At 42.0% G+C, this 21,440-nt stretch overlaps 1 protein-coding gene across 5 annotated transcripts; it reads right to left on the minus strand.

The window, feature by feature from the left end:
- Window positions 1-709: 709 nt before the first annotated feature.
- On the minus strand, window positions 710-20,990 carry LOC106582147 (splicing factor U2AF 35 kDa subunit). 5 transcript variants are annotated; one of them, XM_014164928.2, is made up of 9 exons: window positions 20,738-20,758; window positions 10,928-11,015; window positions 5,873-5,939; window positions 3,908-3,974; window positions 2,922-2,971; window positions 2,572-2,670; window positions 2,288-2,421; window positions 1,941-2,036; window positions 710-1,772 (listed from the first exon to the last, which is right to left on the minus strand). In XM_014164928.2, exons 5-9 carry the CDS (start codon window positions 2,949-2,951, stop codon window positions 1,637-1,639), a joined length of 495 nt encoding a protein of 164 aa, XP_014020403.1. In that variant the 5' UTR covers window positions 2,952-2,971; window positions 3,908-3,974; window positions 5,873-5,939; window positions 10,928-11,015; window positions 20,738-20,758; the 3' UTR covers window positions 710-1,636. The 5 variants fall into 5 exon arrangements, with proteins under 5 accessions (XP_014020403.1, XP_014020402.1, XP_014020400.1 ...); XM_014164927.2 differs by lacking the exon at window positions 5,873-5,939 and having other exon boundaries at window positions 710-1,742; window positions 20,738-20,990; XM_014164925.2 differs by lacking the exon at window positions 5,873-5,939 and having other exon boundaries at window positions 20,738-20,990.
- Window positions 20,991-21,440: the final 450 nt, after the last annotated feature.

The following is a 21,440-nucleotide window of genomic DNA, read 5'->3' on the forward strand; positions in this document are numbered from 1 at the left end:
GAGGCCAAGTCAAAGCATTTTTACAGTGACTTTAACCACTCACGACCAGATGTAGCGCTTCCAACATCTCAAACAAGATCTAACATCAACGTGTGTACAATTTCCCTACAGACATAAACGTGTTCATACGATCACTGTACACTACATTTGTATCATGTCAAGATTTCTCTATCCTTCTCACTCATGCGCTCTGTTCTTTCTAAATGGTGTTTCCCTTTTTATGGTGCTGTATAACAGTCTACCGATGAGTAGGTACAGCCAGCCTGTGACATTTCTGCATGCCGTTTAAAGAATGATGGTACAGGTTCTCAACAAGCTATAACATTTGTTTTTCAGCACAAAAAGACAACCATTATGTAGGCCGCCTTCCTGCTATCAAACTTAATAACAACCATGATGTACTGGCAATTACAGTATAGGGTTCTTTGTACAGAGGTGAAGAGACAGAGCTAAACTAATGGGATATTGTGTCATTGATAGGTGGAATGCTTTGTAAATCAGAAAGCCTGTAGTCCAACGCACACTGAACAAAGCATTGGTTTCTGTTTGAAATGAAAGTTGAGACTTTCACCGACTTTGCATCCACCTCATGTTCACTTTCCATATGAAATACTGCATCTGGGGCAGTATTCTTGTCTCTGGCACTGTGCTTTTGTCAATTCTGAATGGAAACTACTTACAGTACCAGTCAAAAGCTTGGACACACCTACTCATTCAAGGGTTTTTCTTTATTTTTATTATTTTCTACATTGTAGCATAATAGTGAAGACATCAAAACTTTGAAATAACATATGGAATCATGTAGTAACCAAAAGAGTATTAAACAAATCAAAATATATTTTAGATTCTTCAAAGTAGACACCCTTTGCCTTGATGACAGCTTGCACTCTTGTCATTCTCATATTGAATGTAAATACATGTACCCAGAAGAATTCTGTATTAAATGTGTTACTTCAACCACACCATGGCCTTGAGTCCTCTCTCTCCAGCCAAGTCAATTTATCCAAAATTACAGGTCAACGCATTCAATATGTACTTCTAGACATAATCCAAACAGGCAAGTGTTGGCATGGGAAACTGGAAAAAAGGAATATGATATGGTTATGGTTTAGGAGATAATCCTTCATATCTATGGCAACTGTCTTTTTGAGCCAAGAGAACACCCAGTTCACAACTGAGCATGTTCTGAGTGAGAAATTAGCTGAGGGAGTCAAGTTACTGGGAATCATGGAGGAGTCTATGGGAAGTATTTAACTTCCCTCACTTACAGTAAGCCCAGTCTAGAGAATGATGACTCAAGGCAAAAGTAACAGTTACTCATTGCTGTTCACTAGAAAAACATTACTTTCTGTTTTCCAGAGTAACTATTTTATAAGAAAGTGAGAAGAAATTTGTACAAATCATAGTTTTTTTTTTGTATTGAAAAGGAAAGTGTTCCATTTCTTGAATAAAAATGATAAGGAAAAAAAAAACAAGTCCAACATTTTCCAATTCATTTTGGTCATTGGGACACAATTATATGAAAGGGCCAAGGGTGAATTGATAGGCTGCAATGGAGGCAAGGATAGAGTGATTTGGGGATGGATGGAGAGTGATAATGGAGATGGGAAGGATGGCTGTTTGGTGGATGCTCGGTTTAGAATCTTCCAGAGCGTTCTCTGTCTCTGGAGCGCCTTCTCTCGCGGTCGCGTCCACCTCCACCTCCTCCCCTTCCTCTGTCCCTCGAGCGCGAACGACGTTCCCTGGAACGGGAGCGAGAATGATGCCCCCCTCTGAGGAAGAGGGGGGAAAAAAGGAGCTAGTTAAACTTAAAATGAGAACTTTCCCACTCAAACACCCGTGAAAAACTTTATCATCACGGCAGAAACGTGCATTCCGGAGAACACTTGAAAGCAGCATAAGTTTTATGATTAGCGTTGACTCTCAGAGCCTGAGCTTACCCCCTCTTCCTGCGGCGTCCGTACAGCTCCCTCCTCAGCTCCCTAGAGATGGGCTTCAGGTGCATGAAGTTACAGAAGCCTCCTCGAGTGCACTCCCTGTAGAGAAAGAGGGAATTCAGTTAGTCCATTGGGGATGGGGGGCAGCAACTCTTGTATGAAGGAATCTAATCTGTGTAACGAAGAGAAAGGTATGTGGATTTGGTGCCATTGGTAGGAATTAGTCTTGCTACAGCATTTATATAGTTGAAATAACCCAACTTAATTACAATACATTTGTGTAGGTGTCACCATTAATGCAATGTTGAACTGAAAATGGTGTGCGTGTGGTCCTGCGGTGGAGTACTGACCCCATCTCGTACTGGCGGCAGCAGGCTTCTCTGAAGTCGGTAACGGGAGAGAGCTCGGCGTGGATGGGCTGACCGTTGAACCAGCGGTTATTCAGATCCATCACTGCCTTCTCCGCGTCTTCTTCACGACGGAACTACACAGAGACCATCACCCAGTTAGTGTGTGTGCAAATGTAGGTTCTAATGAGGCTGAGAATGACAGTGTGATTGAATGAGAAGAGGAAGACGCGTTTTCGTCAACAAATGTATACAAAACCCATCATTACACACAGTCAGTGACACACCTTCACATATACGTTTCCAACCAGATGGTCTCCCAGGTTATCGCACACGTTCATCTCCTCCACCTCTCCATACTTCTCCTCCATCTCTGTGAAGACCTCCTACAGCAAGAGAAACCGAGGGAGAGAGAATGGGATTGACAGACAGAAGGGCGAATACAGACACTAAGTTTCAAATGGATTTGAATTCAAAGTGGATTTCCCACACATGCTCAAAACACATTTCTATTCTGTTTCAGTATTTTGTCAATGATTCCCACATGGGCTGTGTGGCGGGGGAAGAGAAGCAAGGTAGACCTGAATTGCATCATCCACACCATTCAAATGGGCTTACTACCGCATCACTGACTCACCTCAAAGAACTCGTCATAGTGCTCCTGCATCTCCACATCACTGACGGCACCTGGTGGCCACAGGGGAGAAACTCACATCAGGGACCATTCAACGTGTTACAGCAGGTGACATCAGCATTGTGGTTTCATGAACTACATGCACAAGAAAAATATTTTGAACACCTAGGAGTCTGGACAACTGAATTACAAATCTATTCAATCTAATAGCACACAGTCCAGAACATATGAAATAAGGACGACAGCAAAGACAATACTGTCCGGAGGCAAAGGGTCAACGCGAAAAATATGTTCATTGTGCCTCTGCACACCAAGGACGACTGTAAGACTGGACATTTGACCTTTGAGAGAACAGAGTCTTTTGAGACTCATTTTTGTTACATTCAGTGAGTGCTAAGTAGTAATGGTACGTTTCTGGCACTGAGATAATAGCCGTCAATTGATGCTAAGGAATGGGACTCACTGGGGCCTAAACACAATGTCAGTCATACTCAACTCACCAAAATCACACCCCATGTGTCATATCACATTTTGTACAATAAACTAAAAATGTATCCTAAATTAGTTTGACCACCTGAGACTAGAGCAGGGTTAACCTCTAGAATAGAATTAAGTGTTTTGTGAATGAAGCTGTAGTTGAAACAATGATGAATAAAATGTTTTCCTAGAATACGTCTTAGATTCTGAATTAATAGAAACATACTGTATGCATCAAAACATAATTTCGACTATTTCAGTTACACCGACTACATGGCACCAGAACGGTAGTATACATGGTTTGTTTTACTTAACATTAGTACCTGTTGTATTACATGTATATTACAGCACTAAAGGGCAGAGTGTATATCACTGATCATGTTAAAGGGATAAATCTTAACATGTCAGATAAGAGGAAAGATGTCACCCCCAAAAGGAAGTGTGGGCGAATGAAGAGATAGATAAAATAACATTTTGTGCCACAGGTCCCTGTTAACAAGTGGGAAACTTACAGCGCAAACCATCGGCAGACTGGGCTGTGTTTTGAGGGTTACGGTAAATGTTCAAGAGGGCAATGGTCTGAAATACAAAATGTACATTTTTGAGATAGTTTCAGGCAGATTTCTAAAATGGTAGTTAAATAGGTGCATTTACTCCCATCCCCCTCCCTCAAAACTGTGTACTTGTGCCCCAACCAGGCCCAGAACAGGGTAGGAAGTGATGACTGAAAGAGGTTAAGATGATCCATGGGACTGGTCCACGCTGAAAGAGATGGAGCTGGAAGAAGTGAAAATCTCAGCATGACAATATTTGACTATGGAAAATCCAATACAACCGAAAATGTAGCCTACCCAAACATTACATACCAGGTCATTGAGGCTTGAAATGACCTCTAGAACTTGCTGAATCATAGGTGATTGGATGCCAAGATGTTTTTATTACTAGTTATCATCTATTCCTTTTTATACATTTTAAAAAGTTACTTTTTGCCAGTCATTCTGAGTTGCTCAGCTGAGAAACAGAACAGTTATACATGACAGCAACAAGACCACAAACCCACGACTTACCTTAGAGGAAGCGAGTGGCAATGCATCAGCTCTGCTAGCCGGGGCTCAACATCAGGGTACCCTTTACACATTTACAATATGGCTGATGACGTCAATCAGTCTAACGTATAGGGGCGGCAGTATTGCAAGAGCAAAAACTAAAATCCAAAACTGTTCTGTGTCTAGACAGTAACTCATGTAGATTTTTTTGCTGTCTTTAACCAGGTTCTTATCCAACCTTTTTATGCGAGTAAAGTGCATGTCGGATAAAAAAAAAAACATTTTTCATTTAACTTTCCAAATGTCGACAAAACAAAATACGCTTCACAAGGTGTGATCTTTTTGTGTTGGTAAAATTAATAATGCGAGAAATGTTGGTGGAAACGCTTTTAAGCGCAAATATTGATATAATAACCATCACATCAAAGTAAACTTGGAGTCACGTGATTTCATGTTGTGTGGTCCTCCCACTACGACTCGTCGGTAAAGCATGCAGTTTATCAGACTACAGATGAAATAAATTATGATGAACTTCACAGGGTGGTGGAAGTGCAAGGTGATGAGCATGATGCTCCTTTTCAATAAATATCTAGGGTCTTATTCTGGTGACATGATGATCGATGCTTGGCTGCCGTTTGACAAAAATAATCTCACTATTTTGTCCATAATAATAATAATAATAATAATAATAATGTAATCATGTAGGCTATACACGCGCTCTAGCCAACAGTGCACAGATAGCGCTGCTAGAGCGCACGTGCCAATACCAGAGTGGGCACACTGGCTATAACGCACGTTCTCTTGTGAGAAAACCGTCAGTAGAGTTGAATGCAATGGAAACCCATTTAACAGCAAAGGGTATTTTTATGTTCACTCATCACACACAGCCTTTTATCTGCAACAGAAAAATATCTCATGGGGGAAAGTGCGCACATTGGTTTATGCAGATTTTAGAATATTCGCATAAAATGTCGCCAATTGGATGGAAACCTAGCTATTCACAAATGCATGTTGGGCACTAGGGCAGTCGGTCTTGTCTGAAAGCGCCTGAAAAAGACAGTCAGTCATCTGTGCACTATAACTGTTAGAAAACAGGTACTATGAGGAGATTTCCTGTGGATAATAACTTGATGTGAATTGTGGGGATCAAGGCATTTTTTGAGTCCTTTTCAATGTCACTATCAGAGCATGTCATTCTACACCTAGACCTCCTGAACGGCAACAGATTAAAAAATCTATTGAAAAAAATCTATTGGAATGGCGATATACTAAAGTGTTGAGGTAGTGTTGTGGTACCCCCTGCTACCAGTGCTGAGACAGACCCTCCGAAGCCCTGCAGGAAGCCAGTGGAGACGCAGACCTAAAATCTGAGGAGGGGGAGAGAGCTAGAATGACCTGGTGGGCTGAGAGGACTGGACCGGAGGCACTTACAGTGGGAGCCGTCGGCCGTCTGCGCACTGTTTTGGGGGTTACGGTAGATGTTTTGAATCACGATGGTCTGCAGAGGGAAAAAATCAAAAAAATTGTTTATAAAAATACTAAAACTAAACCCCCCCCAAAAAATAGGCTATATAGCTAACTAAAACAGACTTTATTTTTAACCCACAGGTGGTGCTGAAGGTAGAGGACTGTTTGGCCCCTCTTGCTAAAATGTGAAAAGGTTTAATCAATAAAATAAGAAATCCCGATACCTAGAACCTATAGGAGGGGGCGGACCAAATCCCGATACCTAGAACCTATAGGAGGGGGGCGGACCAAATCCCGATACCTAGAACCTATAGGAGGGGGGGCGGACCAAATCCCGATACCTAGAACCTATAGGAGGGGGGCGGACCAAATCCCGATACCTAGAACCTATAGGAGGGGGGCGGACCAAATCCCGATACCTAGAACCTATAGGAGGGGGCGGACCAAATCCCGATACCTAGAACCTATAGGAGGGGGGCGGACCAAATCCCGATACCTAGAACCTATAGGAGGGGGGCGGACCAAATCCCGATACCTAGAACCTATAGGAGGGGGGCAGACCAAATCCCGATACCTAGAACCTATAGGAGGGGGGCAGACCAAATCCCGATACCTAGAACCTATAGGAGGGGGGCAGACCAAATCCCGATACCTAGAACCTATAGGAGGGGGGCAGACCAAATCCCTGGATGTAGAGGAACCTTGAGTCTGTAGGAGGGGTAAGGGCAAAATGAAGCAGGAGTCCGTGCTTGACCGGTGGACACACTGGGGAGTTTGTGTCTTTTCTCTGTACCATGCAGGCAAGGCGAGCTGTAGGGAAACCTAGAGAAAGCCTAGAGTATGTATGTGCTATGTTCTAATAATCTGTTCAGTGACAGGGATACATGTTACTTTGAGATGGGAACGGGCCACAGATAAATCCTACCACTTCAGACAACCCATTGCGGAGAGTAGGCCAACTGGTGGAAAAGTGATAGCTATTGCAAAGCTTGAGATTACTGTTGATAAAGAGGACTGAAATGATGTTCAGTGACTCAGTCATGTTTAGTCGAACGCAGTCACAATATGTATTAATAGGAGGGAACGACGTAGGGGTGTGAACGTTTAAACCAAATTGGGATCGTTAACGTTAAGAAAAATAAGAAGAAAATAAAAACAAACGGAAAGAAATTGTTCGATATAAATTGCAGTGTAGTTATCACAAAACATTTTCCATAGTATCAGCTATAAAGGCATGGGGAAAGTTGTGCAATTTAAATAAAACCAGAGAGAAAGAGGCAAACTTGAGGCCATTTTGGTGAATTTGGCATGCAAGAGATTACCAAGACATATGCGTGTTTGGTCATCGGTCTGTTGCGTATAGAATATCCTAGCCTATTCATTGATGACAAGCCCTGCTTTACTGAAGTTGCGAGACATCGCAAGCCAAGAAATTGCGAGATACAGCATTTGATTGCCAATAGATAAGCCTAGTGCACGGTTCTGACTTGTCTGCCTGGTGGCCGACCTGCCTATACCGTATCCCTCTCCTCTCTCTCCACCCCTCGCTAGCTCGCTATGAAAGATGTGGCAGGTAGCCTAGCAGTTAAGAGCATTGGGCCAGTAACTGAAAGGTCGCTGGTTCGAATTCCTGAGCAGATTAGGTAAAAAAAAATGTTGATGTGCCCGTGTACAGGCCACTGAACCCTAATTGCTCCAGTCAGTTGCTCTGTATCAGTGTGTCTGCTAAATGACCAAAATGCTCATGTTTGTGTTGTTGGAAGTGCAGCAACAAAACACCAAAAATACTGAATCGTAGGAGTTGATTCTGATTGACACTCAGAAATAGGAGTTCACGTTCAAGGAAACAAGGAATGAAGTGTCCACCACTACACCATCATTGTTAACAGTTGGGGATACCTAGTCAGTTGCACAACTGAATGGATTCAACTGAAATGTGCCTTCCACATTTAACACAACCCCTCGAGGTAGTACAGGTGCCCAGCTTAACCATCTGACAGGGACACACCATGAGACCCAAACAGTTGCTAGCAGCAGCAAAGCTGCATTGTGAATTCACATGGAATTTTAGTTGTCACATCCCTACAACGAGGGACATCAGGCGCATGACTAAGTCAATAATCCAGCCAAATGGTTTGAGCTCTGACAAAAAAACTAAAAAGGATGGCCAACAACCTGGAGAGAAGAGCCAAAAACACACTCTAGGTCAGATCTAACAGAGGTTGGCCAGAGCAATCTGCAGTCTGTTCAAGCAGGCAACTTTCTGCATGGAATCTCTTGCAAAAGGCATGGCCAGCGATTACAATGGAGATGCAGAAGGAAGTGCATTGCCATGCCACCTTTCATCCAATGTTATGTGTAGAGAAAGATTTGTTTCTGAATTACACTCCACTACGTACACGTGTGTGGATAGTGATGCTAACATTTTTAATTTGGCTCTATATTCCAGCATGTTGGATTTGAGATCAAATGTTTCAAATGAGGTGACAGTATAGAATCACCTTTTATTTGAGGGTATTTTTTTACACATCGGATTTACTGTTTAGAAATGAAAGCTCTTTATAGATCTAGTCCCCCCCATTTGAAAATGTAACAAATGTCACAGTGTATTAAAGTAGTCAAAAGTTTAATATTTGGTCGGTATTCCTTGCACACAATGACATCAAGCTTGTGATGCTACAAACTTGCTGGATGCATTTTTAGTTTGTTTTGGTTGCGTTTCAGATTATATTTTGTCCAACAGGAAGTGAATGGTGAATAATGTATTGTCATTTGGAGTGACTTATTGTAAGTAAAAATAGATGTTTGTTAACGCCTCAACATGAATGTGAATGCTACCACAATTACAGATAATCATGAATGAAATTGTGAATGATGATGAGTGAGAAAGTTAGAGGGACAAAGATCATACCCCCCAAACAATGCTGATCTACCCCATTATTGGTAATGGTGAGAGGTTAGCAAGCTTTGTTGTCGCCTCCAACTTTTTCACTCGTCATTGTTCATGATCTCGTTGGCTGGCACTCGCTTCATACTCGTCGCCAAACCCACTGGCTCCAGGTTATCTACAAGTCTCTGGTAGGTAAAGCCCCGCCTTCTCAGCTCACTGGTCACCATAGCAGCACCCACCCGTAGCATGCGCTCCAGCAGGTATATTTCACTGGTCACCCCCAAAGCAAATTCTTCCTTTGGTCACCTCTCCTTCCAGTTCTCTGCTGCCAATGACTGGAACGAACTGCAAAAATCTCTGAAGCTGGAGACTCTTACCTCCCTCACTAGCTTTAAGCACCAGCTGTCAGAGCAGCTCACAGATCACTGCACCTGTACATAGCCCATCCAATCTACCTCATCCCCATACTGTATTTATCTTGCTCCTTTGCACCCCAGTATCTCAACTTGCACATTCATCTTCTGCACATCTATCACTCCAGTGTGTAATTGCTATATTGTAATTACTTTGCCACCATGGCCTATTTATTGCCTTACCTCTCTTATCCTACCTCATTTGCACATGCTGTATAATTGTATGTTTGTTTATTCCATGTGTAACTGTGTTGTTGTGTGTCAAACTGCTTTGCTTTATCTTGGCCAGGTCGCAGTTGCAAATGAGAACTTGTTCTCAACTAGCCTACATACATAAATCAGATATGTATGAAAATGCCCTCAACATCTAAAATGCTGGAGTAGAGACAAATGTACAAAAATAGAAAATAGCATTACTGTCCAAAAACATAAGTAAGGGAGTGTAAGACACCGACTCATGGGACCCCCGGTTGAATCTAGCTCTCAATTCAAGTTCTCTGGCTATTTAGATATTTAAAATGTGACCAAGTGAAAGGGATGGAGGAGAGGATGACCTAGATTCAGGGCAGACCTTTCCCTAAAAATTAGGGTTGTGACAATGCCAGTATTGCAATATGTTATCCTTGGCAAAAATGTAAACAAAAGCAGACCAACCTCTTTGGTCCTTTAAAAACCTGCTGTATGTAAAATATGGTGTGCTATAGCTTGGGGAAAATGTTTTATGTGACTCTGAATGACACCATAATGATGTTAGTTTCCAACCTTAGGGCTGTTTTCCTGAAGAAGTTAAAATCAGCTTTTTGTTTTGTTTCCTTGCCACGACACTACAAGTATCGCGATACTGGTATCATCCTGGCCCTACTAAGATTAGAAATGATTTGTCCTATTGGCGTTGGAAAAAGTACCTGTTAATTTATGATGGACTAGTTAAAGAAAAACGGTAAGGCAAGGAGACACTGTCGTTTGAGATGTTTTTGTCTCGTATACTGAGACGCGGGATGCAAGAAATGCTTTGGATATTCGACGCGAGGCCGCTGAACAGGCTTGGACCACCAAAAATGGAGGAAGTGTGAATATCGCTGTGCTTGTGTAAGTAAGATAGCTGCATAAAACAGACTTCCTGTTTCATATATTTAGGACACTAACTTGTACAGTATTTAGTGATCTACATTCAAACTTATAACTTTTATATTTTAGTAGTGTTATTATTCAAGAGGATTATTGACAAGCCCTTCTGTTTTCATCAAAGGGAATCAGCTGATGCACAATGAAGCCCACATACACAAGCACACATCCATCTCTCTGCTAGAATGAATCAAAATATATGTTAATGGTGGGGGAAAGGGTTATTCAGACAACATTGAATAACACTCCAATTCAATGTTAATCAATTACACTATTTTGTTTCACTATCTGAAAACCAGTGCTGATAAACCTTTCCAATCTCTGTTTAGAAGAACAAGCTAAACAAAGCATCAATCACTGGATCAAAGATAATGGCCATTTGAATAATCTTGGTTAAACCAGAACTAAAATATCACATAATTTGGTCATGCAGCATAGTTCCACGAGAGGTTACCATTTGTCAAACCAGCCTAGAACATGACAACCACTTCATCTTGGCAGGAGAAGTTTTACACATGCTATTCCCTTTCATGCAGCACATCTGGTAGAAGCAAATATTTTAAACAAGTTTGCTTTACTAAATTGACTTACCTGGCTGAAAGTTGGTTTATTATGTAATCTGGAGCATCGGTCACCATGGCGGCAGGCACCAATTTTAAAGTAGAAAGAACAGTTCACCCTGAAGGACGAAAAATGCTGATAAATAGCTAGCTAAACAGTCCTGAAATGTATAACTAGCTAGGTACATGAGTTTTCACTCATGTACCCAGATGAAAATTAAATGAAATGTGCAACTTTCCATCAAGTGCTAAAGTTTGGAAAACAGCAGCATGTTTAAAGTCAAATTGCATTGGATTTAACAGTCACAATAGCTAGCTAGATCAGATAGTATAACTAGGACCGAGGTAAAGTTGGTTTTATATTCACACATTCGGACATTGACATTCAACAGACATTCAGACATTCGCCAAACGCCATTTAAAATTGTAAAAATAAATAACTAATAAATTGATTGTCACAGAAACATAAAACTAGATATTATTCAAAAACATCTAGCATACTTTTACAACCTGTGTTTTGAGGAATAATTCCAGTTTTGACTTGATAGAAATACATATTTATAAAATGCCATTTAAAGCTACATAAAATGTTTTCAATGATGACAGAATCAAACTAGGTATGATTTACTCTATAAATGTCTAGTATACTTTTACAACCTTTGCTTTGAGTAAAAATTCCAGTTTTGATTTTATAGAAATACATAAAATGCTGTTTAAAGCGGTATAAATCAATAACTAATTCACCGTTTGTCACAGAAACATCAAACTGGGTATGATTTATTCTTGGCTTTGAGTAGAAATTCCAGTTTTGATTTCATAGAAATACCCCCAAAAAATCTCAAATATTGCATTTAAAGATGAAGAAATCAATAACTAATTCAGTGATTGTCTCAGAAAAAAATGAATCACTTGCAATAACTTTAAAATGTTTAAGTGCCATTTGTTCTATATAAAGTTAGACAATGTTTACAATGTTAAATTGTATTCCAAATCAATGTCTGCATTTTTAGTGCAACAGTTCCACATTTTAAAGTAGTTACAAGGCACAACAGTCCTTTATTTATACGTGTCTAATTTAAACAGCAAATTATTATCTATTTTGGTTTTGTTAAAGTCCTTTGTCATCCCTAGACAAGCTGAATGGTACCATCGCTGGCACACGGAGCATTATATCTGCAGTATTATAAAAATAAAACAAGGTTATCTTTATTAACATGTAAATTACAGTTCTGGAATACCCAAATTCTGTTACACGCTTTTGCAATTAGGAACATTTTCTAATTAAATTGGATTTTTGTTCAATTGCTAAATTGACATGCATTTGACCACAACCCTGACAGAAGCACACATACAGTTGAAGTCAGAAGTTTACATACACTTAGGTTGGAGTCATTAAAACTCATTTTTCAACCACTCCACACATTTCTTGTTAACTTCTTATGGCTTGGGGGCGCTATTTTCACATCTGGATGAAAAGTGTGCCCAAAGTAAACTGCCTGCTACTCAGGCCCAGAAGATAGGATATGCATATTATTAGTAGATTTTGATAGAAAACACTCTGAAGTTTCTAAAACTGTTTGAATGATGTCTGAGTATAACAGAACTTATTTGGCAAGCGAAACCCAGAGGACAAACCATCCATGAAGTTCATTTTTTGTTGAAGTCACTGTTTTCAATGAGTTTTCTTTGGGAATCTAGAATTCTAAGGCAGTTGCTTGCAGTTCCCATCGCTTCCACTGGATGTCAACAGTCTTTAGAAATTGGTTGATGTTTTTCCTTTGTGTAATGAAGAAGTAGCCCTGTTCAGAACGAGGGTCGAGTGAAGTGTACTGTTTGATAGAGGCACGTGACCTGAAAAGCACACTCCACTTTGTTTTCCTCCGGTATTGAATGCAGTTTATCCCGTCTTAAATTTTATCGATTATTTACGTAAAAAAATACCTAAAGTTGTATTAGGAAAGTTGTTTGAAATGTTTGGACAAAGATTACAGGTAACTTATAAGATATTTTGTAGTCATGTTGTGTGAGTTGGAACCGGTGTTTTTCTGGATCAAACGCGTCAAATAAATGGACATTTTGGATATATAACGACAGACTTAATCGAACAAAAGGACCATTTGTGATGTTTATGGGACATATTGGAGTGTCAACAGAAGAAGCTCGTCAAAGTCATGAATTATATCGCTTTTTCTGACTTTTGTGTCGCGCCTGGCGGTATGAAATATGATTGTCTGTGGTTGATTGATAGGGTGCTGTCCTCAGATAATAGCATGGTTTGCTTTCGCCGTAAAGCCTTTGAAATCTGACATGGTGGCTAGATTAACAAGAAGTAAAGCTTTAATTTTGTGTATTGCACTTGTATGAAAGTTAAATATTTCTAATAATTTTATTTGAATTTGGCGCTCTGCCATTTCACCGGATGTTGTCAAATCGATCCCGTTAACGGGATTTGATCCATAAGAAGTTTTAACAAACTATAGTTTTGGCAAGTCGGTTAGGACATCTACTTTGTGCATGACAAGTAATTTTTCCAACAATTGTTTACAGACAGATTATTTCACTTATAATTCACTGTATCACAATTCCAGTGGGTCAGAAGTTTACATACACTAAGTTGACTGTGCCTTTAAACAGCTTGGAAAATTCCTGAAAATGATGTCATGGCTTTAGAAACTTCTGATAGACCAATTGACATAATTCTAGTCAATTGGAGGTGTGCCTGTGGATGTCTTTCAAGGCCTACCTTCAAACTCAGTGCCTTTTTGCTTGACATCATGGGAAAATCAAAAGAAATCAGCAAAGACCTCAGGGGGAAAAAATGTAGACCTCCACAAGTCTGGTTCATCCTTGGGAGCAATTTCCAAACGCCTGAAGGTACCACGTTCATCTGTACAAACAATAGTACGCAAGTATAAACACCATGGGACCACGCAGCCATCATACCGCTCAGGAAGGAGACGCGTTCTGTCTCCTAGAGATGAACGTACTTTGGTGTGAAAAGTGCAAATCAATCCCAGAACAACTGCAAAGGACCTTGTGAAGATGCTGGAGGAAACAGGTACAGAAGTATCTATATCCACAGTAAAACAAGTCCTATATCGACATAACCTGAAAGGCCACTCAGCAAGGAAGAAGCCACTGCTCCAAAACCGCCATAAAAAAGCCAGACTACGGTTTGCAACTGCACATAGGGACAAAGATCGCAGTTTTTTTTTGTTTTTTGTTAATGTCCTCTGGTCTGATGAAACAAAAATAGAACTGTTTGGCCATAATGACCATCGTTATGTTTGGAGGAAAAAGGGGGAGGCTTGCAAGCTGAAGAACACCATCCCAACCGTGAAGAACAGGGGTGGCAGCATCATGTTGTAGGGGTGATTTGCTGCAGGAGGGACTGGTACACGTCACAAAATAGATGGCATCACGAGGGAGGAAAATTATGTGGATATATTGAAGCAACATCTCAAGACATCAGTCAGGAAGTTAAAGCTTGGTCGCAAATGGGTCTTCCAAATGGACAATGACCCCAAGCATACTTCCGAAGTTGTGGCAAAATGGCTTAAGGACAACAAAGTCAAGGTACTGGAGTGGCCATCACAAAGCCCTGACCTCAATCCTATAGAAAATTTGTGGGCAGAACTGAAAAAGCGTGTGGGAGCAAGGAGGCCTACAAACCTGACTCCGTTACACCAGCTCTGTCAGGAGGAATGGGCCAAAATTCACCCAACTTATTGTGGGAAGCTTGTGGATGGCTACTCGAAACATTTGACCGAAGTTAAACAATTTAACTGCAATGCTACCAAAAACAAATTGAGTGTATGTAAAGTTCTGACTCACTGAGAATGTGATGAAAGAAATAAAAGCTGAAATGAATCATTCTCTGTAGTATTATTCTGACATTTCACATTCTTAAAATAAAGTGGTGATCTAACTGACCTAAGACCGGGAATTTTTACTAGGATTAAATGTCAGGAATTGTCAAAAACTGAGTTTAAACGTATTTGGCTAAGGTGTATGTAAACTTCCGACTTCAACTGTAACTGAGGTGTCAATCATCGTTGAGTATTCAGGCAATATAAATTATATTAGAGGTCGACCGATTAATTAGGGCCTTTTTGGACGCCGATTATATTGCATTCCACGAGGAATCTGCGTGGCAGACTGACCACCTGTTAAGCGAGTGCAGCAAGGAGCCAAGGTAAGTTGCTAGTTAGCATTAAACTTATTTTATATATATAAAAAAAAAAAAATCAATCTTCACAAACACTAGTTAACTACACATGGTTGATGATATTACTAGGTTAACTAGCTTGTCCTGCGTTGAATATAATCAATCCGGTGCCTGTTAATTTATCATTGAATCACAGCCTACTTCGTCAAACGGGGGACGATTTAACAAAAGCGCATTTGCGAAAAAAGCACAATTGTTGCACGAATGTACCTAACCATAAACAACGCCTTTCTTAAAATCAATACACAGACGAATATTTTTTTAGACCTGCATATTTAGTTCAAATAAATTCATGTTTGCAGGCAATATTAACAAGGGAAATTGTGTCACTTCTCTTGCGTTCATTGCACGCAGAGTCATGGTATATGCAACAGTTTGGGCCGCCTGCTCGTTGTGAACTAATTTTCCTGAATTTTCCATAATTATGTCATAACATCGAAGGTTGTGCAATGTAACAGCAATATTTACTTAGGGTTGCTGCCCATTCTATAAAATACAGAACGGTTCTGTACTTCACTGAAGGAATACATGTTTTGTTTTCGAAATTATAGTTTCCGGATTTGACCATATTAATGATAAAAACGGCTCGTATTTCTGTGTTTATTGTATTATAATTAAGTCTATGATTTGATAGAGCAGTCTGACTGAGCGGTGGTAGGCGGCAGCAGGCTCGTAAGCATTCATTCAAACTTTACTGCGTTTGCCAGCAGCTCTTCGCAATGCTTGCGTCACAGCACTGTTTATGATTTCAAGCCTAAACTCCTGAGAATAGGCTGGCAATACTAAAGTGCCTAGTAGAAAATCCAATAGTCAAAGGTATATGAAATACAAATGGTATAGGAATATTGTTATTAACTAGGAATATTGAACCACCAGCTTTCAGCTACACGTTCAAAGTCAACAACGCAGCCACTGCTAGCTAGCCTACTCCACCAGCCAGCAGTACTGTATCATTTTAGTCAATAACATTTTTGCAACGTAAGCTTAACTTCCTGAACATTCGAGACGTGTAGTCCACTTGTCACTCCAATCTCATTTGCATTAGCGTAGCCTCTTCTGTAGCTTGTCTACTATGTGTCTGCCTATCCCTGTTCTCTCTCCTCTGCACAGGCCATACAAACGCTCCACACCGCGTGGCCGCTGCCACTCTAACCTGCTGGTCCCAGCGCGCACGACCCACGTGGAGTTCCAGGTCTCCGGCAGCCTCTGGAACTGCCGGTCTGCGGCCAACAAGGCTGAGTTCATCTCAGCCTATGCTACCCTCCAGTCCCTAGACTTCCTGGCGCTGACGGAAACATGGATCACCACAGATAACACTGCTACTCCTACTGCTCTCTCCTCGTCTGACTACGTGTTCTCGCATACCCCTAGAGCATCGAGCCAGCGGGGTGGTGGCACTGGAATCCTCATCTCTCCCAAGTTGACATTCTCTCTTTCTCCCCTGACCCATCTGTCTATCTCCTCATTTGAATTCCATGCTGTCACAGTTACCAGCCCTTTCAAGCTTAACATCCTTATCATTTATCGCGCTCCAGGTTCCCTTGGAGAGTTCATCAATGAGCTTGACGCCTTGATAAGTTCCTTTCCTGAGGATGGCTCACCTCTCACAGTTCTGGGTGACTTTAACCTCCCCACGTCTACCTTTGACTCATTCCTCTCTGCCTCCTTCTTTCCACTCCTCTCCTCTTTCGACCTCACCCTCTCACCTTCCCCCCCTACTCACAAGGCAGGCAATACGCTTGACCTCATCTTTACTAGATGCTGTTCTTCCACTAATCTCATTGCAACTCCCCTCCAAGTCTCCGACCACTACCTTGTATCCTTTTCCCTCTCGCTCTCATCCAACACTTCTCACTCTGCCCCTACTCGGATGGTATTGCGCCATCCCAACCTTCGCTCTCTCTCCCCCGCTACTCTCTCCTCTTCCATCCTATCATCTCTTCCCTCTGCTCTAACCTTCTCCAACCTATCTCCTGATTCTGCCTCCTCAACCCTCCTCTCCTCCCTCTCTGTATCCTTTGATATCCTCTGTCCCCTATCCTCCAGGCCGGCTCGGTCCTCCCCTCCTGCTCCGTGGCTCGACGACTCACTGCGAGCTCACAGAACAGGGCTCCGGGCAGCCGAGCGGAAATGGAGGAAAACTCGCCTCCCTGCGGACCTGGCATCCTTTCACTCCCTCCTCTCTACATTTTCCTCTTCTGTCTCTGCTGCTAAAGCCACTTTCTACCACTCTAAACTCCAAGCATCTGCCTCTAACCCTAGGAAGCTCTTTGCTACCTTCTCCTCCCTCCTGAATCCTCCTCCCCCTCCCCCCTCCTCCCTCTCTGCGGATGACTTCGTCAACCATTTTGAAAAGAAGGTTGACGACATCCGATCCTCGTTTGCTAAGTCAAACGACACTGCTGGTCCTGCTCACACTGCCCTACCCTGCGCTTTGACCTCTTTCTCCCCTCTCTCTCCAGATGAAATCTCGCGTCTTGTGCCGGCCGGCCGCCCAACAACCTGCCCACTTGACCCTATCCCCTCCTCTCTTCTCCAGACCATTTCCGGAGACCTTCTCCCCTACCTCACCCCGCTCATCAACTCATCCTTGACCGCTGGCTACGTCCCTTCCGTCTTCAAGAGAGCGAGAGTTGCACCCCTTCTGAAAAAAACCTACACTCGATCCCTCCGATGTCAACAACTACAGACCAGTATCCCTTCTTTCCTTTCTCTCCAAAACTCTTGAACGCGCCGTCCTTGGCCAGCTCTCTTGCTATCTCTCTCAGAATGACCTTCTTGATCCTAATCAGTCAGGTTTCAAGACTGGGCATTCAACTGAGACTGCTCTTCTCTGTGTCACGGAGGCTCTCCGCACTGCTAAAGCTAACTCTCTCTCCTCTGCTCTCATCCTTCTAGACCTATCTGCTGCCTTTGATACCGTGAACCATCAGATCCTCCTCTCCACCCTCTCCGAGCTGGGCATCTCCGGCACCGCGCACGCTTGGATTGCGTCCTACCTGACAGGTCGCTCCTACCAGGTGGCGTGGCGAGAATCTGTCTCCGCACCATGTGCTCTCACCACTGGTGTCCCCCAGGGCTCTGTTCTTGGCCCACTCCTATTCTCGCTATACACCAAGTCACTTGGCTCTGTCATATCCTCACATGGTCTCTCATATCATTGCTATGCAGATGACACACAATTAATCTTCTCCTTTCCCCCCTTCTGACAACCAGGTGGCGAATCGCATCTCTGCATGTCTGGCAGACATATCAGTGTGGATGACGGATCACCACCTCAAGCTGAACCTCGGCAAGACGGAGCTGCTCTTCCTCCCGGGGAAGGACTGCCCGTTCCATGATCTCGCCATCACGGTTGACAACTCCCTTGTGTCCTCCTCCCAGAGTGCTAAGAGCCTTGGCGTGACCCTGGACAACACCCTGTCGTTCTCCACCAACATCAAGGTGGTGACCCGATCCTGTAGGTTCATGCTCTACAACATTCGCAGAGTACGACCCTGCCTCACACAGGAAGCGGCGCAGGCCTTAATCCTTGCACTTGTCATCTCCCGTCTGGATTATTGCAACTCGCTGTTGGCTGGGCTCCCTGCCTGTGCCATTAAACCCCTACAACTCATCCAGAACGCCGCAGCCCGTCTGGTGTTCAACCTTCCCAAGTTCTCTCACGTCACCCCGCTCCTCCGCTCTCTCCACTGGCTTCCAGTCGAAGCTCGCATCCGCTACAAGACCATGGTGCTTGCCTACGGAGCTGTGAGGGGAACGGCACCTCCGTACCTTCAGGCTCTGATCAGGCCCTACACCCAAACAAGGGCACTCCGTTCATCCACCTCTGGCCTGCTCGCCTCCCTACCTCTGAGGAAGCACAGTTCCCGCTCAGCCCAGTCAAAACTGTTCGCTGCTCTGGCACCCCAATGGTGGAACAAGCTCCCTCACGACGCCAGGACAGCGGAGTCAATCACTACCTTCCGGAGACACCTGAAACCCCACCTCTTCAAGGAATACCTGGGATAGGATTAAGTAATCCTTCTAACCCCCCCCTTAAAAGATTTAGATGCACTATTGTAAAGTGGTTGTTCCACTGGATATTATAGGTGAATGCACCAATTTGTAAGTCGCTCTGGATAAGAGCGTCTGCTAAATGACTAAAATGTAAAAAAAAATATGTTCTCATGTTCTGAGCATGGAACTTAAACGGTAGCTTTTTTACATGGCAGGTATTGCACTTTTACTTTCTTCTCCAACACTGTGTTTTTGTATTATTTAAACCAAATTGAGCATGTTTCCCTTATTTATTTGAAAGGTTGCTGGATCAAATCCCCGAGCTGACAAGGTAAAAATCTGTCGTTCTGCCCCTGAACAAGGTAGTTATCCCACTGTTCCCCAGCAGCCGTCATTGTAAATAAGAATTTGTTCTTAACTGACTTGCCTAGTTAAATAAAGGTCAAATTAAAAAAAGGTCAAAATAATGTCAGTCTTTGAAATCCAAATCAGTTTAATCGTGACTTGTGCCAGATACGCGTGTACCTATTAAAGTGAATAACTGTAATAGTATGTATCTAGTGTCTCTCATAGTAGAATAATAAAATGTAATGATAATAGAACAGAGAAATAATACAAGGATAACCCTGATAGATCTTATGTATTTCTATCAAAACTGGAATTTCTACTCAAAGCAAAGGTTGTAAAAGTATACTGGACATTTATAGAATAAATCATACCTAGTTTGACGATTGTCATAATCAGTGAAAATGTTAGACTTATATAGCTTTAAATGGCATTTTGTAGATGTTATGCATTTCTATCAAGTCAAAACAAAGGTTGTAAAAGTATGCTAGACATTAATATAATAAATAGAATAAAGCATATCTATTTTTGTGTGACAATTAATTCGTTTTTTTTTTTTTTTTTACCCATTTTAAATGGCTTTTGGCTAATGTCTGTTGAATGTCCGAATGTGTGACTATAAAACCAACTTTACCTTGGTATAATTAGGGCCCATAACAACTAACGTTAATAAATTGTGAACGGCCTAGTTACCTTATCGTCTCAATTTATTTAACTTGGTTACACAACATGGGCATCAGTGGAGGAATTTGGGACTTGGAACTAGCTAACTAGTTATCGTTACCTAGTTACTGAATGTATAGCCACAGATTAAATAAATAATTAGTATAGCTAGCCTAGCTGGCTAATTTGGCAGAGAGAAAGTTGCCCGTGTTTCCCCGGTCTCAGACGAAATAATGCCCCAAGCCAAGCCTACATTGTCTAACAGGGTATCTAGCTAACTTCAGTAATATAGTTAATGCACATTTTAGAGAGTTGGGACTGACAAACTGCTCAGCACACACACATCAAAGATCCCTTATCCATCTGTGCACACCACTGAGCTATAAAAGAACGGTCGGTGCATACGTTCAAACAACATGTTACCCCATGCTAATGTTAGCTAGCTACACTAGACGCTAACACATTAACGTTTCACAACTTCTAATGCTGCATGATATATCATAGGTAAGTAGCCTAGACAGCATAATGCAACGCGAAAGTTATCGTAGGCCTAGATCGTGTGACTGTTTGACCAAATAAGCAAGCCTATAAGAACATTTTACTCACTTATCTTTCTCTGTACCGAAAATGGACGCCAGGTATTCCGCCATTTTCGATTATGTCGACTAAACCAAAGAGTGTAAAATGTGGACCACCGACAGAAAGGGTAACCCAGACACGTCAAATGGGCTATAAAGCTGAAGCATCGGTTTAGAACGTTTTCTCACCACCAAATATGGTAGTGAGAGGAAGTCCAGTAGCGGGTAGTGGATGGAACTAGGCCAACATTCTGCCAATTTCCTCATCAATTAAACATCTGATCTCAATACATGTGTCTGTTCCCAAAACTATAATATATTACGAACACAGTGCACTAAGTTTTATGGACTTGAAGCTTTGCCAAAGTTTTTATTTTATTTCGTTGTCTAGGAGTGCAAAGTCGAATGGAGTTTGTGTACACGCGCACTTTTTTTCTTAACGGAACCATGCAAATATATGCTACAAGGCGCCAATAGGATCTCGCTAGTTCTGCCCACTCTGCTTAATTTGCTCCCACTGTAAAGGACACACATGAACTATCTTGGGTTATTTATAAATATCTTTGGTGTGAATAGACTTTTTACGCCACAAATTATACACTTCCGGTCTCGTTTGTGCACTGATTTTATACTACCAGAGAGCATAGAAAACCAACACTACACCCTGTACCAAACACTGACAGCTTACAACGTACATCAATCAAATTGATTTATAAAGCCCTTTTTACATC

Source organism: Salmo salar, chromosome ssa21, assembly GCF_905237065.1.
Source record: "Salmo salar chromosome ssa21, Ssal_v3.1, whole genome shotgun sequence".
In the NCBI taxonomy this organism is placed as follows: Eukaryota; Metazoa; Chordata; class Actinopteri; order Salmoniformes; family Salmonidae; genus Salmo; species Salmo salar.

What these genes read in the sequence shown, in the direction of transcription:
- LOC106582147 (XM_014164925.2), bottom strand. Translation starts at nt 20,781, where the DNA reads ATGGCGGAATACCTGGCGTCCATTTTCGGTACAGAGAAAGATAA. An exon ending in ACTATGACGAGTTCTTTGAG is followed by an intron (nt 2,671 to 2,921) that starts GTGAGTCAGTGA and finishes CTCTTGCTGTAG; the next exon opens with GAGGTCTTCACAGAGATGGA. An exon ending in TGCCGCCAGTACGAGATGGG is followed by an intron (nt 2,037 to 2,287) that starts GTCAGTACTCCA and finishes CTTTCTCTACAG; the next exon opens with GGAGTGCACTCGAGGAGGCT.